The sequence below is a fragment of the Neurospora hispaniola genome (genome assembly GCF_033458365.1).
Source record: "Neurospora hispaniola strain FGSC 10403 chromosome Unknown B0T23scaffold_2, whole genome shotgun sequence".
Taxonomy (NCBI): domain Eukaryota; kingdom Fungi; phylum Ascomycota; class Sordariomycetes; order Sordariales; family Sordariaceae; genus Neurospora; species Neurospora hispaniola.
In genome coordinates this window covers 2,993,525-3,019,516 of record NW_026944407.1, presented here as the reverse complement: position 1 = coordinate 3,019,516, position 25,992 = coordinate 2,993,525, and the positions used below count along the sequence as shown (strand labels likewise).

General features: G+C 51.3%; 7 protein-coding genes across 7 annotated transcripts; 1 reads left to right on the top strand and 6 right to left on the bottom strand.

Annotated features, from left to right (window-relative positions):
• Nucleotides 1-1,659: 1,659 nt before the first annotated feature.
• On the bottom strand, nt 1,660-2,703 carry B0T23DRAFT_374339 (uncharacterized protein). Its single transcript, XM_062836845.1, has one exon. The coding sequence runs from the start codon at nt 2,212-2,214 to the stop codon at nt 1,846-1,848; it is 369 nt and encodes a 122-aa protein (XP_062695716.1). The 5' UTR covers nt 2,215-2,703; the 3' UTR covers nt 1,660-1,845.
• Nucleotides 2,704-3,557: 854 nt separating this feature from the next.
• B0T23DRAFT_84091 (MFS general substrate transporter) lies at nt 3,558-5,705 on the top strand. Its single transcript, XM_062841871.1, has 3 exons — nt 3,558-3,960; nt 4,042-4,305; nt 4,388-5,705. The coding sequence occupies exons 1-3, from the start codon at nt 3,648-3,650 to the stop codon at nt 5,410-5,412; spliced, it is 1,602 nt and encodes a 533-aa protein (XP_062695715.1). The 5' UTR covers nt 3,558-3,647; the 3' UTR covers nt 5,413-5,705.
• Nucleotides 5,706-7,986: 2,281 nt separating this feature from the next.
• On the bottom strand, nt 7,987-10,201 carry B0T23DRAFT_84020 (mate-domain-containing protein). Its single transcript, XM_062841870.1, has 3 exons — nt 8,803-10,201; nt 8,502-8,746; nt 7,987-8,428 (listed from the first exon to the last, which is right to left on the bottom strand). Exons 1-3 carry the CDS (start codon nt 10,103-10,105, stop codon nt 8,096-8,098), a joined length of 1,881 nt encoding a protein of 626 aa, XP_062695714.1. The 5' UTR covers nt 10,106-10,201; the 3' UTR covers nt 7,987-8,095.
• A 3,566-nt stretch (nt 10,202-13,767) lies between these two features.
• On the bottom strand, nt 13,768-14,851 carry B0T23DRAFT_333315 (uncharacterized protein; the record flags this gene model as incomplete). The annotated part of the gene is made up of 2 exons (XM_062835761.1): nt 14,095-14,851; nt 13,768-13,989 (listed from the first exon to the last, which is right to left on the bottom strand). The coding sequence occupies exons 1-2, from the start codon at nt 14,461-14,463 to the stop codon at nt 13,768-13,770; spliced, it is 591 nt and encodes a 196-aa protein (XP_062695713.1). The 5' UTR covers nt 14,464-14,851.
• A 3,183-nt stretch (nt 14,852-18,034) lies between these two features.
• B0T23DRAFT_311192 (Formate/nitrite transporter-domain-containing protein) lies at nt 18,035-19,243 on the bottom strand (the record flags this gene model as incomplete). The annotated part of the gene is made up of 4 exons (XM_062834629.1): nt 18,035-18,246; nt 18,308-18,613; nt 18,728-18,848; nt 18,926-19,243. The coding sequence occupies 4 exons, from the start codon at nt 19,241-19,243 to the stop codon at nt 18,035-18,037; spliced, it is 957 nt and encodes a 318-aa protein (XP_062695712.1).
• A 956-nt stretch (nt 19,244-20,199) lies between these two features.
• Nucleotides 20,200-21,389, bottom strand: B0T23DRAFT_83939 (uncharacterized protein). The gene is made up of 2 exons (XM_062841869.1): nt 20,719-21,389; nt 20,200-20,636 (listed from the first exon to the last, which is right to left on the bottom strand). Exons 1-2 carry the CDS (start codon nt 21,108-21,110, stop codon nt 20,333-20,335), a joined length of 696 nt encoding a protein of 231 aa, XP_062695711.1. The 5' UTR covers nt 21,111-21,389; the 3' UTR covers nt 20,200-20,332.
• Nucleotides 21,390-23,369: 1,980 nt separating this feature from the next.
• On the bottom strand, nt 23,370-24,022 carry B0T23DRAFT_83891 (uncharacterized protein). The gene has a single exon (XM_062841868.1). The coding sequence runs from the start codon at nt 23,814-23,816 to the stop codon at nt 23,394-23,396; it is 423 nt and encodes a 140-aa protein (XP_062695710.1). The 5' UTR covers nt 23,817-24,022; the 3' UTR covers nt 23,370-23,393.
• Between the last annotated feature and the right edge of the window lie 1,970 nt (nt 24,023-25,992).

Here is a 25,992-nt window from a genome sequence, read left to right as displayed (position 1 = left end):
ATGCGAGGTGGATTTTCGATTCGTTCTTCCGAAGGTCCACATTTTTTGTTTTAGGGCCTTAGGTGATCCCTCTCATCGTGAAGATCCACAGCAAATAACACTGTGTATGGAAGTCGTCGAGCATGGCAGACATGGAGTCATGGCAATACGAAAATGACTTTGCTGCACAGTGAGGTTATCTGGAGCCATGACTGTCCAGCTCGTTCAGCTGGTTTCAGGTTGCGAATCTTGTGAGCTGATACTGAGTGCCCGTCTTTAGGTACCTAGTGTCGTAGTGTTGGGTTCAGTGAGGCACTGATGATGACTACAGCTCCAGCTCATGAAAAGTACACAGCGTTGATACTGAGTGTCAGAGAACCATTTGCCACGGAGCAGCGCCGTCAATTATCCAGCAACTTTGCTATATTGTTCTTTTCATAACCCCTTGGACCCTAAACTCAAAGAAAGCGAGAGGAGGCATTTTCTGGGAGCTTCCTTGCTAAGTAGAGACACAGACTGGGAGGCTGAACTGTGGAGGCACGTACCGAAGCGAGAAAGAACCTCCAACAAACTGTTGTGAGCGACAGCGAGCTTGGCGCTCGTGAAGTGCCAAGTTCGCTATCAATTAGTTGTGTCTACCCGTGGGCGCGGCGGCCCGAGGACAACCAAAACTCAAGCCCAAGCCGAGCTGCCAACGAAGTGACACCGTTGAAGTGACAGGGTCTATCCAGTCGCGTGGGTCGAGTATTCGCGCAAAGTCGGTCGAGGACAAACCAGCGGCCAGCCGATCGAACGAGACTGTTCCGAAACGAGCAGCCAAGGGGTTGAAGTCAAAGTGGAATGTCAGTGGGCCGTGAAAACAACTTTATTGAATGATCTCGATGGATGTTGCTGGTTCGCTTGGTCGCGTCGGAGAGAAGCAAGAGAAAAGGGCCGCAGCGCAATTGCGAAGGTGTTCACCGCCGTGCTCGTGTTACGGAAAATCGGGTACATCGGAATGTAGTGTCGTTGGGTCTTCAACGTACATTCCGAAAGTGTGTAAGATCTGGTTTCATCTGATAGTAATCTGTCGTAGTTGTTGCCCTGTGGACGTCTTGCGAGATTCGAGTTTCGGCTTGGACACTGGGAAAAGATCATGAACTCCAGTGCTAGGGAACCCGCAGCCAGTGCCAGACGGGGTGCAAGTCATTGGCCGAATCACGTGAGCGGAAACACATGCCATACGTACCGCACTATGTATATAGTGTACGTACCTCTGAAGTCTAAACGCAGTTTGCTCGGCACTAGCTCAGACCCACTCGCTGTCGCGAAGTCGGAGTTTTTTTTTTTTTTTTGTTTCCAAATTTTGGAAAATGCAGGGACCCCGGCTCACCCCACCGGGGCCTTACGTAATGACTCGTCGTCGACCTCGCTCTATCGATCACGGCGCACATTTGGATTGTCATAGGCAAGGTCTTCAATCCACTGAACCGTTGCGACTATACGACCCAAAAGATTCACGGCTTGACACAAAGGCTCACAGAGAGCTAGATTCGATCAAACAAAAAGACTGCAACAAAAAGCACTGCAACTGCATGTATCCCACTAGATGTTTCGCCGTTGGTGGTGTGTGTCAGCGGTATTCCTACTCCCCATCTATTCAGCATAATGAGCCATGAAAATCGTGAGTTCAGGGGTGCGAATTCACAGAGCAGCAGCATCTCGCTGAACAGCAGAGTATCATCGAGCTACACTCTCCTTTACCTACCAAGCGGCCGCAATCAATAACACAGCAGCAGGCCAATCCGTCGTCATGTAGGTATTATGTACACAGCCCTATGACACAGTACGGATTCTTACCGAAACGCTTCCCGCTGCAAATCCTCGTTAGCATTCGTCGTCCGGAGCCGCAATCCGGTCTTGGTCGCTCTTCGGGTCGAGTGGATCGGAGGGTCGGGCCCGGATTCGACAAGCGGAACGGTGACAGGGCCGCAGGGGTGAGGTCACAGGGCAGAGCGGCCTTATGCCAAGCGGGCCAAAGCGGCTCACCCGGGACTCGTCAGTCGTTCCTCCGTCTCCCGGATGGGGCTTCTTAACATGGCCAGATGGCGCAAGGCAAGTTCCGACCATGCCGGCCATCCAAAAACAAAAACAGAAGGCCAAGGAATCAATCAACAACGTCGACAAGCCTTTGAGTGTGTAGGCATAATCCCAGCGGTTGAGACTGAGCACCAGCCAAATTAGACGCGCAAACATGGAGTTGATGGAGGGGCCAACTCCGAAGTCATTTGTTGCGAACGCCGAAGCTATTGGCGGGTTTACAGTCCGGATGGAACTGTATACATCTGAAGCAGCCGCTAAGAGGCGCGATAGAACGCTGCTTTACCGTCCTCATCACCTCCCCTGAAACCTCTTTCACCGATTTCACCTCTCACTGTATCATGGGAGCAATGACCTAGTGGGCCTTGAGGTTTGGCCAGAAAGTGCTCCCTCTCGCGGTCAAGCGTCCACTTCCTCGGGGATGCCACTATTCGAGAGGCAAGTTCCTTATATCAACAGTGGACTGAGAGGATGATGAGCTCGAAAATCCGACGATCCGATGATGCTGAATCAAGTGATAAAAGCATTACGGATCCCAACCGAGTACCTACTTCCTCTGTTCAGTTGGGTATCAATCAGGATACGTACAATTGGCATTCATCGCCAGTTCTGGCCATGGCAGGGACACTGGAGTATTAAAACAGGTCGAGGGTTCAAAGGGGCGAACGAGTTCGTCGCGTCTATGAGAACTTCGCGATGCCGAGCCTTCCGGCCAATCACTTCCTTTCCCGCCTGTAAAACTGGGGCCGAACTCGGCCGGTTCCAGCAAACGTGGAATGACCTGCACAAGAGTTCGACACCAGCAATCTCTTCTTGGCAATCCTCATGATTCTGGCAGCTGGCTGTATGACGATTTTGACTCGATTGGGATGACCGTTCCCAAAGTCTTTGTTTCAAGGGGCCCACCGTCGCCACCAGGGACATGGCGATAACCATCAGGAAGGACTGTCCGCCGCAAGGGCGACAGCACCTATCTCAGCCCATTGGGCACTTTCATTGGTTGGTTCTGGGTCACGCCGTAGGGCGTCAACGACGTACCGCGAGACATGCTCGCTGTAAGAAGCGAGTCCGTGATGGTACAATACAAAAGTACCTACACCTACCCCTACGCAGCAGACAGTACGTACCGTATAACCACGACGGCGAGAGCACGAGGCTCTTTTGTTTATGATCTACGCAAGGGTGATAGTGAGATTCCACATCATGCAGATTCCCGAGTAAGCCCGAACCAAGGGCGAGGACCGTACGCGACAGACGATAAGAGTATCTATGGAGATGGAAAACATATAATATTACGGACGGGCCCTTCCCCGGACGAAAGTGGTCCTCGCTACTCTATAACAGATAATCAACACAGATTGACCATCCAGTGGGGGTCATCATTCATTTTCTCTTTCAGTCTCTCTTAGATATTCCAGTGTTTACACCCCGTTGCATGGTAAACCACCAACCGGATCGATCGATTTACCCCTGAGCCGAGCCGAATATCTTAATCACCAATAATACGACCGTTGTCGACAACAGTCTAGCCCTCTTTCATTCAACAACAAGCTTTTGTTTTAGTAGCACCAACACCACAAGACATCGCCATGGCGACAACACAAGCAGCGCCCACGGCGGCTGGGGCGCCACAACCGCCCAAGGAAAAGGTCCCCGAAGGAGGAGAGACACAACAGGACTACAAGCTCGTCACATTTGCGGAAGGAGACCCTGGAAACCCAAAGAACTGGTCGAAAGGGTACAAGTGGTACTGTACCATGGTGGTCGCCATCACCTGTTTCGTCGTCGCCTTTTGTTCCTCCGTCATCACTGCCGATGTCGACAGTGTAGCTCATGAGTTCGGCATCAGCCACGAGGCTGCTCTCCTCCCTATTACCGTTTTCGTCGTTGGTTTCGGTGTTGGTAAGTTTCTCCATTTGGGAAGAAGAAGATGACATGGAACCATCTGGGTTATCCTCCGAGATCTAACATGCTATGACACAGGTCCGATGGTTTTCGCTCCGCTTTCCGAAGTCTATGGAAGACAGATCATCTATGGCACAACACTTCTCCTAGCCGTCGTCTTTATCATTCCTTGCGCCGTTTCCAAGAATATCGGTACACTCATTGTCTGTCGCTTGATCGATGGTATTGCCTTTTCCGCGCCCATGACCCTGGTCGGTGGTACTCTTGCCGATTTGTGGAGGAATGAGGAGCGTGGTGTCCCCATGGCTGCCTTCTCTGCTGCTCCTTTCATTGGTCCTGCTAGTAAGTTTCCGTACCATGGATCCCTTTTATCCACTGTCCTAGAATACCGATCTCTAGCACATACTGACTTGGTAATCCTCAGTTGGTCCTCTCGTCGGTGGTTGGCTCTGTCTCGCTGGCTGGCGCTGGCTCTACTGGATCCAACTCATCCTGGCCTTCGTCGTCTGGGTCCTCATTTCCTTCACCGTCAAGGAAACCTACGCCCCCACTATCCTCGGTCGCCGGGCCGCGAAACTCCGCAAGCAGACGGGTGACAACTCATACGTGTCCGAGGGCGATCTGGACCAGCGTCCCTTCTCGGAGCGCATGAGCGTCTTCCTGATCCGGCCCTTCCAGCTCTTGTTCCGCGAGCTCATTGTGCTGCTCATCTCGCTCTACATGTCGGTCCTCTACGGCCTGCTGTACATGTTCTTCGTCGCCTACCCCGTCGTCTTCGAGGGAGGCAAGGGCTACTCACACGGCCAAACGGGCCTCATGTTCATCCCGCTCGCCGTCGGCGTCATCTGCTCTGCCCTTTGCGCCCCCTTAGTTAACAAGCACTACCTCACGCAAGTCCAGAAATACAATGGCAAGCCCCCCGCCGAGATTCGTCTGATCCCCATGATGGTTTCGTGCTGGTTCATCCCCATCGGCCTCTTCATCTTCGCCTGGACCTCGTACCCGCGCCTGATCTGGGTCGGCCCCTGCCTCGCCGGCTTCCCCATTGGCTTTGGTTTTATCTTCCTCTACAACTCGGCCAACAACTACCTCGTCGACTCGTACCAGCACCAGGCTGCCTCGGCGCTTGCCGCCAAGACCTTTATTCGTTCCTTCTGGGGTGCCGGCACCGTCTTGTTCACGGAGCAAATGTACCACCGCATGGGCGACCAGTGGGCCTCGACCTTCTTGGCCTTTTTGGGTTTGCTGTGCTGTCTAATCCCCTTTGGTTTCTGGAAGTTTGGTGCTCGCATCCGTCAGAGATCCAAGTACGCTTATGGTGGCGATGACGTGGATGGCTCGCAAACCTCGGATCTTGAGAACCAGAAAGACGTTGTCGATCCGAATGCGCCGCTTGTTCATGATTCGTTGGCGTTGGAGAGGGCGAGGTCTTATGTTAGCAACCCTTAAGCGGTCTGTCTACCTACTAAGCAACGGTTCAATCGTTCTTTCCACAAATGGATCGGTCTTTATGAGGGATTGATCCGAAGCACTCGCTTCGCTACCTGAGGTAGCAATTGCGCAATACGAACGCAGAGAGATGGAGAAAAGAAAGAGAAAAAAAGGAGGAGAATCCCCCCTTTCTTCTCTACAATCAAGTCGCCAAATCCCATCACAAAAGTGAATCCTCTCCAATTCAAAAATCGGGGGTTGTTTTACTACACACAATCATAGAGGTACATAGAGGTACACATACACAACCATCACCCTCAACATCCACGGCGTCATCCACGATCAGATATCCCCCTTGTTTTCCGGCGTTTATTGCGAGGAGTCAAAACTTTGTTGGGCGTTGAAGAAGAAAGAGGAGAAGAAGAAGAAGAAGAAGAAGAAGAAGAAGAAGCATGCATGATCTTATGGGTTTATGTTTTTGTCACTTGTGGTAATGCGTTTCAGTTGTTTACGGGATACTTGATGTCGGACGAGCCATGGGAGTTGATGTAGATTTCTCTGTTTTTTTTCTTCGTTTTGTTTTAAAAAGATTCCCCCAACATTTTATACCCTACACTGGTACCTAGTCAATAATAGAAGACAGCACACATTTACACTAGATTTTCCATACTTGCTCGCTCCGTAACAAGAAATTGTACAGTGATTGAATGGCGTGCAAACGGAAACCTAAATAAACTGGTAACGACTGTGCTAAGCGACGGGAGTTCCTTGCTGTCTATCCTTTGGCGCCTTCGAGCTTCCTCCCCTCCTCCCCAGGGGGGCACTGGCCCTTGGGGGGTGCCCGGAAATATTACATGGCAAGAAGTGGAAAGGATCCACAGTTCGTCCCACATACCTCTCTACCACCTGCACCACCACTACCAGTTCCCGCCGCCTACAATCACGTCAACATGTCCACGAAACAAAACCACAAACACCGCCACTCGCTCCAAAAGCTTTGTAGGTACCTTACACTAGGAAAAAAGTTCAAATGATTCGAACTGGCCCATTTACAAGCGCCCTATAGCGCCTCCCAGGTTTTGCTTACTTAGGGTCGGTCTGGCTAGTCAATTCGCCAACTTCGAATACACAACAACCTACCTACCTAGTCTACCTAAGTCGGCTGGCTACCTAGCTAGCGGACCAATGTACCTACCTATCTTACCAAACGGCTCCTAAACTAGGTACAGTAGGTAGGTACACACACCAGCTTCCAAGACATGGAACCTACGCTACCTACCCTCATCCCTAACAAAAAAGGTGGCACCTTTTGTTGCGCTCATCGCCCATGTACTGACCATAAAAGTGCCACTTTTTTTTTGTCAGGGACGAGCTACCTTAGTCACCACCTATAGCTCGCTCATAACCAACTGTGTCAGGACTCGATTGCTCTACCCTCGGCCGCGTTTCGCACGAAAATTGACCCGCCAGACCCGCCAGACCCCACCCAGGGAGCCAGGCTTCCTTCTATCGCCCAAGGGCGATGTGTAGATTTGTACCGCGAGGTTCAGACAAACGAATAGCACCTCAATAGGGACATACGATATCTCTTACGAGCACTCTTACGATTTCGCAGCGGTGCGATATTCGTTATCCGAACATCCCGTTCCGTCCCGTCGTCAGGCCAGAGACAACCGCGCCGACGATATCAGCTTCGGATCGTATGTAATAGGCTGACCGTTGGCCTGACCCATTTCATTTCCAAATAACTTCAGGCGGGCACATGGACCTAATGTCCTTTGTGCTGACTAGCAAGTTCTACAGTGCACCACTGCGCTACGTTGTGGTACAGGATTATCGTGCCAGACAAGCACGTTTGTACACTTTGCTATGTACGTATAGTACACTGCAGTATGTATACGCGCGGCCGCGGCGCGAACAGGAGTAGTTACCCCCACTGAACTGTTCAATGACGTATAGCCAAGATATTTTGGTGTGTCCCGCCCGTTGAAGGGGAACTTCAACATCGATGTATTAGTACAACGTCCAGCAGTTTCTGTGGCCAAGACATTCTAAAATGCGGCGAAGGAATTTCCTTTGAGACAGAACACAAATCAGAGTCGCGGTCACCTACCCGAGACAACTTGGACGGTCGTAAGTATGTTTGAATGATAACGACTTTTGTTTTCAAATCTCAATATGACTCCATCCCCACAACAACTCGAACGTCTACACTAACCTAACATAACATGCAATACATGCTGACTGGACACCGTGAGAACCAAACTCCGTAACATCATGCTTCCAAAGCTGTGCTACACAGCGGCTATGTGGTTCATGCAAAGTACGCAAACCATCAAACCCGGGACAATGCAACCTCCCTTTTGCGCACCCAGACACTTCGTTCTTTGCTTCTGTTCTTGTCGTCTTCGTTTCGTTTTGTTTTGATGAGGTCTTGCTTCAATCATCTTGATGCTCACCAGCCTCAGCCGCAGCCAAGGCATTACTTAGACTCCCTACGCTGACTTTGATGACAAGCTTCATCAGACCTCAGCCGGTTTTCGGCTTCTTGGACGGCGTGCTCCCAATCGGCCTGGTGGAGATACCAGAGCTCAACTGTGGATACCCTATTCAAGCACAAAACGTCAGCATGCATTTCGGCCCTAATGCACTGCAAATCATCCGCTAAAAGATAACCACTGAAAAGGAAATGGGTCACCACTTACACGGCCAGACCAATTGCAACTCCAAACCAGAGTCCTTGCAGTTGCCATCCCAGAGCCCACCCAGTCGAGAACGAAATGGGCAGGGCAATCAGGTAGTACGAGAAGAGATTGGTGAAACCGCCAATTCCTTGTCTGCCAATGCCTCTGAGCAGACCGTGGGATATGGCCGCCAGAGCATCTACCAGTTGCAACACTGCGCAGATTGGTAGAACCTTGGACACGATAGCAGCCACTTCTTCATCCTTGGTGAAAAGATACGGAATCTTGAACCTCAAACTGCTGAGAAGTGTCATGTTGAACAGACCAACAACAATACCGCAGCACAGTGCCTAGACAGATTGTGAGAGTCAGCGTTTTTGCGTACCTAACCGTTAATTTGACCTTCAAGAATTCGGAACATACCACTTTGGCACTGGTACGCGCAGCGTCACTCAGTTTGGCGCCAATGAGGTTAGCCACACGCGTGGACGCAGCAATAGAGAGTGGGAAAGGAATGTTGAACGTCGTCGATGTGACCGTGACGAGGACGCTCTGCGCAGCCAGATGGGCACTGCCGAATTGACTGGCGGCAAGAGTGAGAACTTCAAAAGCAAAGTATTGAGCTTCAACCATGATCATGCCAGGCAAAGCCAATCGGATCATAGGACCTAGTTTGGATATCAGCAAGTTGTCTTCTGCGCACATCTGATGAGTGTTCACATACCCCAGTTACTGAACGCATGTCGACTCAGTCCGTTCCAACACTCCATACCCTGGATGAAGCGGACATAAAGGAAGAGAAGGAATGGCAAAAGGTTCTGGGTAAAAACGACAGCGCTTGCGGCACCCGTGAATCCCCATCCCATCCTCCAAACGAAAAACCAGTTAGCCAGCACGTTCAGTGGTGCACCAATAAGCAGAACGAATGTGGTGGCGTGGAAGAGACCTTGGGCTTGGACGAAGCGCTTGCCGCTCTCAAAGGCCGCCACTCCAGGAGTTCCGAGAATTAGGACTCGAAGATACATGCCGGCCAGTGCTGCGGTATCCGGATCGGGGATAATGCGATTCAAGACGCCACCCGAGAACCACCATAGTGTTGCAATGGGCAGAAGCAGAAGCCATAAAAGATAAGTCATTCTCTGTAGCTGAAGTCCGACCAGCTTCTTGTGCCCAGAACCAAATGCCTGGGCGCAGAGCGTATCCAAGCATGTCGAAAGCCCCTGAACTGGAGCGTAACATGTGATGTTGGCCGTCATGGTAGCAAGACTGACTGCTCCGAGCTCCAAGCGCCCAATTCGTCCGACTGTAAAGACACTGGTCACGGTGACCGAGTAGTGCAGCAGGAAAGTCACGATAAGTGATCGCGAGTACTTGGTAATTGTCTGGGCCTCCCGTTGCCAAGTTGTCTTGAGCATGTTCTGAGCAACAGCTCGTTCCCACTGATTGATCTCCTCGCTGATGGTTGGCGATGGCGGCAAAGGATACTCCTGAAGGAGCGGTGTCTCCTCGAAGGCCTTGTCTGAGACAGGGACCTTGGTGCTAAACAGACGACGGTACATTTTTTTCCATAGAGGATCGTCGGGTGACCGAGGATGCTTGGGTGGGAGCAGATGGTTATCGCGAAGAAGACTGCGTTCTGCGGCGCGCGATTCGACAACATCGGTCTCGCAAACAATCGGACTACCTTGCATTTCGCTGGCGATGATGGGTCTGAGGGTGCCATAAGCGACACCACCAGGCCGTGAGACGAGATGACCAACGGGTAGAGACCCGACATCGATAGGCGGTTCGACATCTTCCTCATCATCGGAGCGGCATTCCTCGTCTCGTTCATGTTGCTCGTCATCCTCCAACTCTGCTAAATCCCTGGCGAGGATCTCTTGGGCGATTGGTGCGGTGGACAGGTACGAGGTCCCGAGAAGGGATACTGTGTCGAAGATGGTTTCATGGAAGTCCCGAGACTCCCTACGTGCGGCAGACCCCCTACGTCGCCCGGACGACTGAATGGGCATAGGTGGTGAGGCCATGATGAATGGTACTAGAAATCCAAGAACAGTTGTAAGCTATGGTCCCTAGACCTCGTGATGGCATCCGGGGCTTCAGAACGGTGGGCAAGAAAGCCTATGTGCAGTTCTTTGGGGTGTTCGTGGAGGACAGGTGGGTAGGGAAAGGATCATGATCGTCGGGACGTAGAACTAACCTCTGCAGCAAGTGGTGAAGATGACGGAAACACTCGACGGAATAAGAATGACTTGACGGAAAGAGGTCAATGGCCTTGAAATGGCGAGGGGCAAGTTTTATATCCTGTCTGCACAAGGCAGGTAAAGGGATGGATGGAGGGGCAGATCAGATAAAACACTTTTGGAGCAAACAGGCTGGCCAAGCATGAAGTCAAGCCAACCTACTGCGCGAACAGAAAGTGGCGACTCCGAGTGGTCTCCGTCGTCACTGCACCGCACTCCGGACTCCGATCAGCAAGCTGGCCCAAATTGGCAGGAGAAGGTACTTGGTGTACTGTAGAAAACTGAACACCGTCAATTGTCTTCACTACGTACCTCTTTCCCCCATCCATTGCACCATATCAGCATCTCAGCATCCTACATCTGCAGTGCGCTCTCAGGAATCTGTGCACTGGAATCCATCGACAAGGGTGGGAAGCGATCGGGAGTACCACATTGCGCAGCATCGTCCACCGGCAGGTAATCACCGTGATCTCGGGTCTCTGCCGCGACCACCTCAGTTCCCTCAATGAAACCGTTGAGAAAACAGCGTAATGTGTCACGTCGGAAACGTGATTCCACCTGCGATTTGCGACGGGAAGCCAGGCTCTGACAGGTTCAGTTGGTAGGTGCCACCTTATCCTCGAGATGGGCTTTCGAAAACTCCGGACACCGTCACCGGCGGCTACCTTTGTCTTTGGAAGGGGGGCAAGTCCACAACGGCCAACCGCTAGCCGGCCCACCGTGGTCTGTCTCTGCCGTGACTACCTTGCAACACATGTGAAGGCGGATAAAGAAATATGTGCGGTTTCCAACATTCAGACGGAGTGGGAGGTAACGCCTTCCCGGACTCTCGTCCAATGACAGGCGACAGGTGCGAGGTTCTTGATGACGCTTGAGGCTGTGGTGAGGGGGGGCATGACGGTGTTGTGCAGCCCGTATATTAGGTATGGATGGTGGTGGCAGCCGTCACAGAAAGGACCAAGGTCGAAATACCTACAACCAGGATTGAAAAAGGAGGATGTCGCGCGAAAATGATAATGGTGTCGAAAGCGAATTCCAGTCCTTCAGTGGCTGCGACTGCCTCCTGAGACGAGACTGCAGGTACACTACAGGTGGAAGTAACTTGTACCCACTGTATTTTCCAGTCCTTGTTGCCTTTCAGTTGTCGTTGTTGTCGCTTTCTTTCGACTCGGGCCATTTCCGAGCAATGTGTTCCTTGGAATCCCACTCCCAATAGTATTGTAAGTGGACAGGCTCCTTGGCTCCATGCATCTGCAGTGGTTTGAGACTTGGGGCCAATGTACGCCGTCTTGGAAATCGCCTCCATTGCCGATCATCTCAGAACTTGGGGTTTCACAGAACTACCGCTCCATTATAAGGCGAGCGAATCACGGACAATATCTGGCTCGTGAGAAAACGCAACCAGCCCGTTGGTGATGCAAGGAGGCTCAAGGCTCAAAATCCGTCGACAGAATGGAAGAAAGCCGGTAACCCGTGGCAAGGGCCTACCATCATCTTTGACCGTCAGGTGGTGGCATGCTAAAATGCACATCATCATCCGTCGCCCTCGGTCTGTTCAGTCTTCCATCACGGCGATACACAATGCCCACAAGTCCTTCACCGATTGTCGCACAATGGCTGGCCACCTGCAACGGTTGGAGAACCCTGCCAACCCTGCCAATGAAGTGGCATCCGATGCAGTGCGGATAACTTGAAGTCGACTACACTAGGTGAAAGAACTGAATCCGAGGGCTTAGAATACCTCCGTGGCTTCTGCACAGTGGGTGAGCGCCCATTCCTCCGACTCTGATGCCGTTGGTGGGGGCGCAAGGGCGCAATTACAGTGGAAGCTACCCCTCACGAGCCCTCAGGTAGTCTCGACAAACGGAGCTGTCTACCCGCCTGTGGCACCGATTGTTCAATGACAGTGACGAAACAGTCAGTCTGAAAATGGCGCATGTTTCACACAAGAGATAAGGATTCTTCTTTTTCTTTTTATCTTGAGTCAAAGCCGGCAGGGCGATGCTCAATAGGCCGGTGTTCCAAACCTGGTCATGGTATTGTCTCTGGACAAAAAAAGAAACCACCAAGATCCCCTGACCATCTGGGTTTTTGCGTATGCCGTAGTGCGGCTGCATCCCCCCTTGCTGCCATCACTGCCTGCAACCTGAATGCACGATCACCGAGAAGGAAGGTTTCAGTATCGAATTCAGATCTCTCCTACCTTACAGGCAGTTACTGGACTGAATGGCGAGTCTCTGCAGGAAGCTTGGACCACGGACTCTTATCACGACGTCGCTTCCACTGAGGCACGTGGCCGACGCCAATGTGCTGCGCCTCTGCTCTTCATTGAGCAGTCTACTCGTCCGAGGAGATCGATCAACACGGTAACCACGATGAACACGAGGGTAGAGTCGATCCCTTGCGGGGAATAATACTTGTCGGAATATACCTCTACGCACCATTTCAACCCAAGGAGCGCGGGATGCCCACTCGCTTGACACTGACCACCATCAAGCTTCACTTTTCGCCATGACTTGGATGCCATGAACTATTTCTACAACTACACCATCATCTCTACGCTCATTGGCCTCGAGAGTTGCGGTGTGAAAGCCACATCGCATGCCCAGCCGATACATGGCCTTTTGCAGTTGCCAATCTGGGTATCCCGTCGCTATAAATTGTCGGTACTCAAAAGATTGTCAACTTTCGGTGGTGTGCACGACCCCATCCTAAATCAAACCCATCCCGCCCCAGTTATGCAGCATAACGCGGATTTGAAGACACTACGCATTCTTTCTGCTACACTATTATCAAAATAGGCTTTATGATTGTAACCTGAACTACAGATGTGTAGCATTTTCACTTCAGTTTCTGATTGTAGTAGACCCCACTGCTCCGTGGCTCCAACATTGAGTGACATGGAGGCCTCCGTTAGGGTCACCATCTTAGCCTCTGACAGTTCCATCACTCCCAAGTGGGTCTTCATCGAGGAAAGCAAGACGAACAAGTTGTACTCTTTTCAAGAAGTCCAGTATCTTCACCCGCCTGTCTTTCTATCAGAGCAACTTTACCTTTTCGTCTGAGTTCTTCTCTGTATCATCACAACTATGTGAGCAGAGACAACCCAGACTCACGCAACATATGAAGGCCATCCACCTGACAGCTTCGCACAGTCGAGGACAAGCACACATTGCACCCCAGAAACATATAGCTTTGTCTCAGTCTTAAACCTTTGTTCCTTGACTACTCAACCCAAGCAAAAGTTCTTTTTACTTTTTGAGAAAGCACCTTTTTTGACCAGCCTCCCTGCAATCTACCATGCCACCCCCCTACCGTGACAAGAAGTCTAAATGGACATGAAAAAGAAAGCCGTGCTGTCGAGCACCGGCAGACGGAGCCTCCATAAGACAAAGCCGAAACATGATATGTGACTCGTGATCATGAGTCGCGACTAACCAACCATCTCAGCACCTCCTCCACTCAAAGTCCCAGGTCTCGCTAGTCGCCTCAAAGTACGACTTTTCGTTGCGCAGAGCACCACGGAAGTTGATGTTTAGAATTCCAAACCCGTCATTCGAGGACGTGGTGCATGATGACCAGGCCTTGTCGGTGAAGTGGTTTTGGAGGGTCACTGCCTTGTCGATTCTGGACGAGCCGTCGTTGGCGAGTTGTCCCTTGCTGGTGGCCTGTTTTGTTGTTTCCCCCGTGCCATCTATCAGTGTCTCGTTTCCTTCCTTATTACTTGCTCATTCTCGAACAAAGAACAACAACAACACAGATCAAAGACTTACAGAATCATCCGCACTAGAGCTAAAGTAAACAGTCGAAAAGTAATCCAGCGTCGCGCCCGGGTCCAGCGTCACGTGGCCGTCCACGTACGTGTCCTTGACGGAAACCTGCCAGCCCGCTGACACTCCCTGGGCCTGCATGTGCACCTGGCAGTTGGCTGTCCGGTTCACCGTGTTGGGGTACTCGATGGCGAAGTGGTTGAAGGTGAGGGTCGGGTTGTCCAGGCTGCCGCTGAACCGGGCCTGTGTCTGTGGGCATCCGCTACCTGAGTAGCTGATGGAGTTGATGCGCGGGGTTCCTGCTGGGGACTCGGCGAGGGCGAGGGTGGTGAGGAAGAGGAGGGTGGTGAGTGTACTGGTGATGGTACCCATTTTGAGTGTGGTTCTATGTGTTGTTCGAGATGGGTACTATAGCTGACTTCTGTCTAGGTAATACCTAGTACTGTGGTGATGATCGATGTCCTGGTGTTGAGCAGGTGGAACAAGTTTTAAGGGTTAGGTTATTGCAGTCAAGAACTTCCGAGAGAGTTCAGTGGTTGAGGGGTATTGTTGCAAGTGATGATGATGATGATGATGGATGGCAGTGAGCAAAAAAGAGGGAAGTTGGCAACTGAACAACAGGGTTTCTCATGTCCTTCTTATGGAGACTGCTAACGTGATACGACTTGGACTATAGGTACCTTTCACCATCCCTCTCTTCCCCAGATACTAAACACCTTCAAAAAGTGGTCTAGATTAACCATCGTTGTGACGGACGGAACGTGGTAGACCTTGTTTGCCACGTTAAGCACGTAGGTCAAATTAAATGACGGAAGCGTGCAATGCATCTCAGGTAAATGGAAGGTCAAGTTTGATTCGCCTGCCGGTGTCATTAAATTGCCAGATGGGCCCTGTTGGTAGCAGTACCACTCATTCATTCTCCGGGAACCACACTACACCTCTAGAGGGGACCTTACCACAACAAACCCAAAGGAACCAAGAGGCGCAAAGAGAGAGAGAGAGAGAGAGAGAGGGGGAGAGAGAGAGAGAGAGAGTTGAAATGTGTTGAACCAGACTTTGGATGCGGACCTTCTGAGCCCTATTTATCCATATTGGCTACCCGCGAATCCGCGCCACCTGGATTCGAATTGGACCAACGGCTCAATTATTACATGTAGTCCCCCAAGTCCTATATATTAACCACAGGTTGTCCCAAGTGGCCAGGCCCCATGTGCTGGGAAGGGTACCTCTACCAAAAATAGCTGTGCCATGCCCTGTACTGAACTGTCAAGTGTGATTCCGTTATCATCATTGGTTGCCCGAGTTTGAGGTAGTAAAAGGTAGATAAACTGTAACTCTAATGTCCATGTCCCGAACGTTCATCTACCTCTAGGTACTACCTTAATCGATGTAGGTTTGGTACCAAGGTAAGGTTCCACTATAAGGTAACGGTAGAGATGCAATGTCTGGGATGGTCGACTAGGTATCTATTGGGGTTCGCTTCTTTTCTTGGTTTGGCTTGGGGTGACTAGAGATACCTACCTACTGTTGCGATTGAACGGTTCGACCAACAAATCAGGATAGGTAGGTCCCTTACCGGACTGGGGCGCACTATACCGTGAAATGTTTTTTTTTTTTTTTTTTTTCCATTGGGGAATGGAAGAAGTAAAAGGAGCAGAGGGTTCCGTGACCAATATCAAGCTGTAGAGATAGCAGGTGTAGAGGTACTATGCAACTACCTACTGACGGCAAAGAGGGTCAAACTATTCAGGTCCCAAGTGCTTAATAACCAAAGGCACCGAATTTGTACCCAAGTTCTTTCACGGCAGTTGTAGGGTAAGTAGGTAAGGTACTTGGGATGAAAGAGCTCTCATTCATAGCAAAGACAATTATAAGGCCGATAACAACTCGCATTGTTGAAACGCAGGTTGTTTGAAGCAAACCTATCTGTGCAGTGGAAAAAAAGGTTTGAACCTTCAAATGGATTTTCAGGGTCCAGTGGGACGGACGGACGGCCGGACTAAATAAACAACCCAGGCATTGACAAAGTCCCGAGACTACTTACAGCCAAGAGTCTATGACTGCCTGGAACACGAAAAATTGCTGGGCCGTTATTGTGCTGCAGGAAAGTTAATATGCAGGACCACTGAAAGACGTTAGAACCCAATAAAGGGGTCATATGGTGCCATGCGTGATGAGGTGGTAGTGCAATATCCGGCTTCTAACATGGGTCTGGAATCTCCCAACTCGATTCTGGGGTAGTGCCGTTCACGCCGTTGACGACTACCTACCTTACTTTTTCCGTCAACCTTCTCGACAGAGCATCATGCGAGATCACATGCACTGAAAAAGATTCGGGGTTCAATGATACATATGTCTGCATGGAATGTGACGAAAGCTCATCCCATCCTGGCCTGGACCTTGCCCAGAGTCCGTGAACCTCGCTTGGGTGACGCGTTGACTCGTGACAAGTTGGAATCCGGAGCGGTTCTCGATCCACTTCACCTGCCCCGGATGGAGTGACTGGCGGAGAGCGGGACCATGAAAGAGGTCGCTTCGGTAGATAGGTAGGTAGGTAGGTAAGCAGTGTCACAACCGAACTAATCCCGTTCTCGCACCTGCGATGGTGGTTGAGGTTGTATCGTACCCGCCTGACGTTGACGTCAGGTAGGTAGGCAAGAAAGGTTCGTCCCTGGAACTGCTAGTGACGGAAGGAGAAGTCTGATGCTTGGGGCTATGGTATTGTTCAGTTTTCGTCGGCCACCAATCCATTCAAACGCGGATGCCGGAAACTGCGGCATGCAGTGCAATACTAAAAGTAAGTACAGCAGGACCATAATGCAGTCGGCAGTGCTTCAAGCGTTCAGGTTAGGTGTATTCTGTCATGCTCAGCTCGACAACCAGTGCGTGCAGTGCAAGGCGGAAAGCGTCATTGAGCGAACGAGTGCCCTACTGACACTGCAGTGTACGCAGGCACCGGAAACAGCTAGAAGACCGAAGCGTTCAGTTAGTCAAGCTGAGTTGTTCTTGATGGAACGAGTTGTACTCCTTAGAGGTACGTACAGTAAGTACTAAACGAAGTACCAGTAGGTGATAGACGAATGGGACTGACGACGGGAAGAGCCAACAAAGCCCCAAGAGTTGGAGTGAGCGAGGAATGAAATTGAATACAAAAGTGCCGACAGGAAAATGTGTGAACGGCGCAGGGGAGTGGGTGAGTGACGACGGCAATGTCTGGGAGACTGACTGGTAGTGACCGGCCCGTGACCACTTCCGGAACACTCGGACAGACGGATTTGTGATCTCGAACACTCAGAAGCGGCGGGTCGGAACCGCAGGCCAGCTTATCTCCGGGCCGCTCACTACAGCGAGTGAGACCAACGATGGCCTTCGGCTGGTGTACTTACTTGATTGTACAACGATCATGATCGTGAAGTGCAGTGCCGTGGTGTAAACTTCACTGCCGTTTACAGGTTCCTGCCCCTGGGCTCCGTCTGAGCTCGGACCACCCCCCAGTACGGTCCAGCTGTGTCCTGTACAGGGGGGTTAGGGTTCTTTCCAGCCGATGGCCCATGCCCCCACTGCAGGAGTTTTCTTTGATTCAGACATCAAGATGAACAACCAAGAACCACCAGCAGACGGATTCACAGGTTGACTTAAACAATCCTTCATGTCACTCATTCATTAGCTGCCTATATAGGTACCTAGGTAGGTACCCTATGAGTATGACTTCATGCACTAACGTTTACCGTAACCAACATTTGGATTCCATCATTATGCTGTTCATCCCGCAATGAGAGGAGTGAGGTTCCCGCAATGCACGACTTCCTTCGTATACAAGCTTCAGCCCCCCCCCTTTGCGCGCGGGTGGCCTAAAACCCTTTCTCCAAAGGGGTGTCCAAATCCATCTGCCGATTCCAAAACCAACTCTTAAACTATATCAAACGCCGCACAATCGTCAGAATCATTGCTTCTTCTGCTCCTGAGTGGTAACGACGTATTCGTCACTCTCGTACTGGGGAAGCGCACCACCCTCTTCGAGTTTGGCCAAGTCGGCAGGAAAGTAGATGCCGTCAATAGGAACCGGGTCCTGGTTGTGGAGGTACATAAAGTAGTAAAACATTCCACAGAAGCCGCCGCCGCCGATGACGTTGCCGAGGAGGGAAGGAATGATGCCTGTGGTCAAAAAGTGTTAATTTCTTCTACACCGCGAAGGGTCCTAACCAAGATAACATACCCTTCCAGATGTAAAGGCCTACAGTGACACCGGGGGTGTGGTGCCAGATACCAAAGGGAATGTAGAACATGTTGACGACAACGTGGTCGAGACCGAGAATGGCAAAGCAGAAAACAGGCCACCACATGCCCATGGCACGGGACATGAGATCCCTACCGGCCAGACCGAGATAGGCAGCGAGACACACGAGCCAGTTGCAGCCGATGGCGCGAATGAAGATCTGATGCCATTCGGGAACAACCTGCTTGTTGTAGACGAGGTTCTGGATCACCTTTACCTGTGCAGGATCCGTGAACAAGCCGCCATCTGGAAACAGAGAGACCAATCAGCGTTGCTCCAAGGTGCCAAGTCCCGTCGGACAAGGAGAAAGAAACAAAAAAAAAAAAAAAAAAAAAAAAAAAAAAAAAAAAAAAAACTTACAACCAAAGATGATCGCCATGACAAAAAGACAGCCGGCGAAATTACCCCAGAAGCAGATGAACCAGTGCAGCAACATCTTATGCCAGGGGATACGGCCTTGAAGACAAGCCACACCAGTTAACTGTTGGACAGAAAGTTAGCATCCGAAAAAGAGAGAAACCTGGCATCTTCAACATCCACCCTCCCAAATTCACATACCATGGTCGAGCCGGTAAACAAGTCGGCACCGCTCATAAAGATCATAACCAAGGCGCAAGGGAAGAGAATGGAGCTGAGAGTCTTGACGAGACCAGGAGTGTTCTCGGCCATCCAGGGAATATTAATGGCGACAAGGGTGGCACCAGACGCGAAGGCTGCTATACAGCCGGCAGACACGGCCGAGCAAAAGACCTTGGCGGGGAACATGTTGGCCTTGAAGGTGCCCAGACGGCCGACGATTTCAATCGTCTCGATAGGGCTGTAGGCGTTACCATTGCGAATCCAGACGGTATTTGGCTGGTTTTGAATGCGAGACATTGTGGCGGCTTGACGACCAGCTCTCATAAGCTTGAAACCGGTGGATGTTGTTGAATGACGGATGGAAGAGAGGCTTCCCCCCGTATTGGGAACTTTGGCCGATGTTGGGACGAACTGCTGAGTGTCGAGGGAGGTTCAGGAACTATGTCGCGCCCAGCGAGAAGTGAGAAGTGTTCGTGCCGGTACGAGGTTGAGCTGAGGTGAGCTATGGTGGTATGAGAAGAGAGGATGAACCAACGGCTGACAAACTTGGACCAAGGTCGAGGCAAGCGGTCCTTCAAATGTATGTGAGCCGAACCGGGGAGACAGGCCTAAAAAAGTAGTCCCCCAAAGCGGTGGATATCTCGTGGCTCCTGTGGTGGAGTCGAGTTCCAACACCAGGTACACCCATCGACATTCGAGACCAAGAATGGAAGGCCCCATCCCTGTTTGTTGAGATATGAAGTCACTCCCTCAGGAGCATGTTCATAGTGGTGAAGCGTACGCGTCCGCGAGTTTTTGCAACTCTACGGACGGCCAACGTGGAATTTGGATCAAGACTCGGTTTCCGAAATCGAGGCTCAGGAGGGAACGGATAAGGAACGCTATTGACTCTGGATGAACACCCTGACTCTCACGCTGCCAGTGAGACTGTGGAAGTCCAGTTGTTTAGAACCGGAGCTGCCCAGGTCTCGTCCGGGATTAGCACGGCACGGTGAGGACAGAAAAACCTGGGGTTGAGGAGCACGAAATGTGCACAAGATGAAATGAAGTCCAGACGCGGCGCACCGGCCCCGTGCGCATCCGGGTCTTGACGGTTCTCGGAGTCGGTATGAGTGGTTCATGAACAACACAAACCCCCAACGGTGACTGCTTCATGTGTCGAATGCTCACTTGACTATCCCATCTTTCCCGTTCCCAATGTCATCTGTTTCGGATGGCCCGTAACCCCCACAACAAGAGAGCTCAAGTGAAAGGATCGTGGAAGAAGGCTTTTCTCCAAAGGGGGGTTCAAAATCTCTTGCTTCACCACAACAAGGGAGCAAATTTGACCGAGGCGGTGGGCCCCATCGAGGTGTGATGACTCGCGCCATACCCTGCTTACCGTGATCAGCTGTGATCAAACCCCGCGGAGTCGCAGAAGCTTACACATAACCCTCGATGACCTTCCTTTGATTCTGAATCCAGCGGCTGTTGGATCACCAGCAGTTGACTGTGGACCAGATTGCATAACGGACATCTTTGAAGTGCATGGCGACGATGCTTGGGGTTCTCTTTTGCGTACAAAGGTCCGTCGACGGTGAAGCGTGAATCTTTGCCGACTGTTCCGCCTGCAGCGGCCTCTCTCGAATCTCCATTCTGCCTGAGGTTAAGGCGCGGTCTGTCGTGTGCGACCACAAGATAAGTGTAACCCCTTTTCTTCAGGTTTAGCCGAAACCCAAGGTAAACAAAGCAAAGGAGGCAACGAACGCCCAGACTGCCCGGCAATAACGAACCTCCTTGTGTCCGTTGGGCCGTGCGCTTGGCGGGCAGCCGGCAATATCGAGGTAGCATTGCGTGAACCGGCACCGATACGGCTAGCACGCGACACCCTGCGCCCCATTACATGGAACATTCTGCGCACCAACAAGTGCGACGCTAATAGCGTACGACCAACGGGTAAGCCAGGTCTTGGCAGAGACGACAATCTCGACTGACGAGTCGACGATGAGCCGATTTCTGAGCAGCCGGCGAGCATGGTGTCGTCTGCTGAGCACTGCAAGTTAGTATACAGCGGCACGCCTGGCGCTGTATCGTTCGCAGAGCGGCTCTCTCCGTATCGTCCGTACTGAAGCCCGTATTGTAACTTGCGTGCGTAACCGGGGGATTGACCGTTCTCAATTGTCATTGGCGGTCGGTTGGCGGTTATGCGTTGGCGCGGGAGGTTGACCTGGGCGGGAGGAACAGATGGGGTCAAGGGAACGTGGAGAAAGCCCCGAGTGGAAAGCTTAAACCCGACGGGGGTGTATAGGTACAGTGAGTGAGGAAATATTGTAATCCTTGAAAACCCCCCATGAATCTGCGACCTCCCATTAGGAACACCCCAGCATCCCACTCTGCGCTCTCTCCGCTGCACAGACTTGTGAGCCTCCCCTTCCAGATCCGCCGTCGATGCTTGCCCAATCCGCACAAAGCCGCCCTCACCTACTCCGCTGCCATTGTCAACCCTGTCGGCGACAAAGGATGTCTGTGACAACCGCTCATAATTCACTACATGTGGAGTAGACCCTCTTATCTTCAACTCTTGTGGAGAGCCACGGACGAAGGAAAAGGCAACTTCGTGCCGGTCATCAAGGATCTCGGATACAATGGCGGAGAGTGGTCTGTTGTCGACCTGTTGCGGCAAGAAAGTTGGAAGTCCGGTTGTCGGTCGTGACGGTGTAATGCCGGCGTGCCGTTCTTCCCATCAGTAAGTCGTCCTCCTCATTTGTCCTCCATGATCTCGATCAGAGGAACCCTGCTCATACGAGCTACTCTTCCAATTGCCGCCTATGGTCCAGCAACTGGTTACCCGTGAGTGCTGGTCAAGATTCGTTGTCGTTCTCGGAATAGCAAAGGCTGGCATGCACGAGGCCAAGCTGAAGAAGCATGAAGGCGCCCTCGAAGGCCGTTTCAGGCCCGCTAGGAGCACGAGTATCATAACTATCGTCCGCCGGTGGACACTGGGCCTCTCGACTCCTTGATTTCATTTTTCTCCGCTCGCCCTTGAGGGAGCGACACCGACTCTTCGACCTCAGGGCGGGATTCAACCGTGGGAAAGCTTCCGATGCTCAGCGCCTGAGCGCCTCCTGTTGTGGACCAAGGGCACAATTCCAGCCCACGCAGCTGACTGATGTCAGCCACTTACACAATAGAAACAGTCTCTTGTACCGGATGAACTGGAACTCGAAGGAGGTATCATGACATCAGAGATATGAGCAACAGACACCGACCGATGATCCCCTGGTCCAGCGGCTCCGATGATTCCACACCGACCTTGCAGCAGCAGCAGCAGCAGCAGAGCAGATAGTATCTTCTCCCAAGAATCATAACTCCAATCTCCAAACCCACGAAACACCAACGCAATTTTTTTGGACGACAACGAAAACGACGACAACCCTCTTGGTCGGCCTAGCAGCAACAAACCAAAAGAAAAGGGAGTGTGGTGTCGAGTAGGGCACGGAGACCGAATCCGGAGCGGAAAAAAGCAGATCTAAGGCCCTAGCTTAGCCGAGCGACCCTCTTCTCGAAAACTTTGCCAATCAACGGTTCCCGTCCGCCGCGCGAGTCTCCTGTTCAATTGTCCGCGCTCCCCGTCTCAGGCGCCAAGCTTGTTGCTGTTGCTGGTCGACAGTATAACAAAGCTCATCCACAGGCGACGACATGGACACAACATCAGTACTTTCGGTTGGCCAAGACCGCCGGGTGCTGACTGTCTCTCTGCATTGTCTCGACCTGGCAACTATTGCACTCTCTCTAGCAATTTCCCGTGACGGCACACATCTTGGGTCCCCGCCGGAAGATGGCCTAGAGCTGGAGAAAACTGCCCCTATCTCCACCTCCCGGGGCTGTTCCCCATGGAGCTCGCCCAAAATCTGGTTACCGTTATCCTGCATGCCAGCGGCATCGTCAAGCTTGTCGCAACTGGTGGCTGAGTTGCTGAGCGGCGACCGAGTGACGTGAATGACGTTGTCACGTGGATGGACAATTGCAGATGGACCCTTGGCGGAGCTTGAAGCTGGAAATCTTCACCGTCATCCCCATCCGACGTGTCGCGATGTTGATGTGACACTGATCCACCAAGGGAGGTACTCGTCATTGACATGAATCTTGGTATCGGTCTCGTCCAGGTTTGCGGTTACCCTGTTTCCACGCTCTTGCGTCGAGGCGATCGACATACCGCTCCCACTATCACCACCATCACCACCAGCACCATCGGTCCCCCGAGCTTCGATGTCGAATATTCACAGCGCGTTTTTTTTTTTTCCTCGAAACAACCCATTGTAGACGCGACGGCCATAGTTGTTGTACTCGTCCACGCTCGACAAGGCGCCCACTCCACCTGGTTTCATCTTCGACATCGGGCTCGTTGTGGTAGGGTTTGAGCGGCGCCGTCGTTGTGAGAGAAAGAGAGTGAGTCCCTGATCCTCGCCTACTGTGGAAGCTTCTGCTGTGGGTGCCGTGGAATAGGGGTCATCAAGAGGAGACTGTAGTCGTGGATGTAATGGCTTAGGGTGGAGAATATCCGACCGAAAGATTGCTGAATAAGCGGCTTGAGAATCATGATGCATGCACAAGTGATGGCAGCATTAACTTTTGCACTCATCCAGTACATTTTGAGTGTCGGCATGTTGGATGTCGAGTCGAATAGCTCATATGTCTTGAGCGATGGTGTAAAGTTCTTTCGGTTGTTTTCGATGGGAGCCGGGAGGTGAAGGACATAGACGATGCAAATGCTCAAAGAGCGGGAAACAGTGAGCCATGCTAAACATGAATACCGCCCCTTAGCTCCATGCAAGGGGACGAGGAGGCTGGTCGGTGTTTCTCGACTGACAAAAGCCCAAAGCAAGCACATCAGCTAGGGCCGTCTTCTGCTGCCGTGGTAGCTTCACTCTGAAAAGAGCCGGCATGGCAGAGGGTTGCGAGAGGGACACATCCGCTCTATCCAGCTGTAGGTGAAGAAGGGCTGATAGAGTAGTAGGATGGAGATTCTGGTGAAGGCGCGATTAAGAGAGCACTAGAGAATGATCCCGTAGAAGGCTGCTTGGGTGGTAACAGCAGTGGTCATTTTGGTGAGGACAGCCCGGACGGCCTCTTCATCGCGTGTTTCTGCGTTGTCCAGGCAGCGAGGTTGATCCTTTGCGACCTGAGAAGTTCATTCTCCTGGCCAAAGTAAAGCTGCGGACTCGATCAGTTTGGGATGCGTATGCTGAAATGCTGAGTATCGCCAGACTCTCGGACTTGTCGGTGTGTTTGTTTACTGCCCAATGTTGGTGAGAAGTCCAGCGGTGGTGGATTTCGGAAAGTGTGAGGTGTGTTGGTTGAAATTCGGCTGCTGTTGCGATTGGCTGGGGAAGGTGAGTTTTGGGTTGCCTCGATATTGCAACTCCGTCGCTCTTGCCCTCGTTATGTTATACCTCTAAACGGGAGGTAGGTACCCATGCCATCCAACCCCGCCCCTATCAATTTTTGATGTCCTCCAACTGATCGAGAAAGTCACTCGGAGGTACGGGATCTTCACATCGATCTTAGCCAGGCTCAACCGAGCATATTATTGATGTTCCTGCGGGAAAGTACCGTATCGAGTGGAAGAAACCACACTACCGCAAAATCTCTTCTTGAAGTCGAATTTATCCCCACGCTCGAAGGCCAATCGTTTACAATCCACCCAAGGAACAACCTGCAGGCCGGCACTTCAATAAGGGAACGTAGCATCCAGACACAGCGAAACGATGCAATTGGCTTGTAAACCGTGGGGATATTCGGTGATCCTTTTCCGTGACGGTTGGCTTCGCGAACAGGGAACTATCCTTGTCTTGTACCTAAAAAGTGCCATGGTGAGCATGGATGGGAATTTTTGACCTCATTGGCGTCGGAGCATGTTCGGATTTGGGAACGGCAAACCATCTGTCCACTCTGCTTTGTGAAATCCGAACCATCAAAGATGCTAGCCGGGATGAAACCTCTTTGTTTTTTTCATCTCACAGATTTTGTCCCAAAAAGAACGATATGTCGAAAATTCCTTCCTTTTTTTTTTTTTCACTTGCAAAAGAACTGCCATCCTTGTTGACACTCAAAATCAGCCCTATTCCTTGGCTGCTTTGACAGGCGGGTCTGGCGTTTCTTAACATAACCTCCCTAGAAGCAAGCAAGACGCTTTTGTGGTAGATAGTGATGGCTTCAAAGGCGAACTTGGCGTTGCTTGGATGCAGTTTCAGCCCTTGGCAAGTTTTGGTAGAGTTGAAGAATCCTACGTAGGGTGGGTCCACCAGAGCGAGAATGTACTGCGTACGTGGTTGCCAGACATTCTCAGCTCTGCATCCAAAACATCGCAACAAACTGCAGTGGTGCTGTTTCTTTATAACGCTCTGACCAATTCTTGCGATATAATTTACACCGAACAACGGGCCAAAAGTCTGAGGTGCTTCTAGCCCAAACAAGTGAGTATATGTCAACACTGTTCAAACTCACAACTACACAAGACGAACAATAGAAGAAACAAGAAAGAAAAACAATCTACTTAGCCCATCCAACAAAACTCGCACCGCTAACACCTCTCTTGTGTATATGTAGTTTGGATAGATTGTTTTAACAAAAAAGAACTGAACAAAATCTTAGCAAAGAGCCAACCAACCGAATGGCCGATATACGCCTTGAATTGCAACCCAGGCCAAAAAAAAAAAAAAAAAAAAAAAAAAAAAACATTCAATTGAGCCTCCTTTACCATTTGATCCCATCCATCCCTACGCAAACCTTTATTGATCCGTCATTATCATTACAATTAATGTACACGGGTCACTAACGACGGCCAGGTCGAGGCTAGTTCAGAAATCAGTGCAACAGTCAGTGCAACAGTCAGTCCAGCAATCAGTCCAAGACTAAGTCCCGAGACTTAATCTGGAGAGTTGAAGCTGAGGACCGCAAGATACCTCAAGCAGTGGAAACAAGAAGCGAGGTCAAAGCCACAGAAGACCGAGACCAGTCCGCGTTTCTACACTTTAACTGTCTTCGGTTACTCCTGTCCCCTGTCC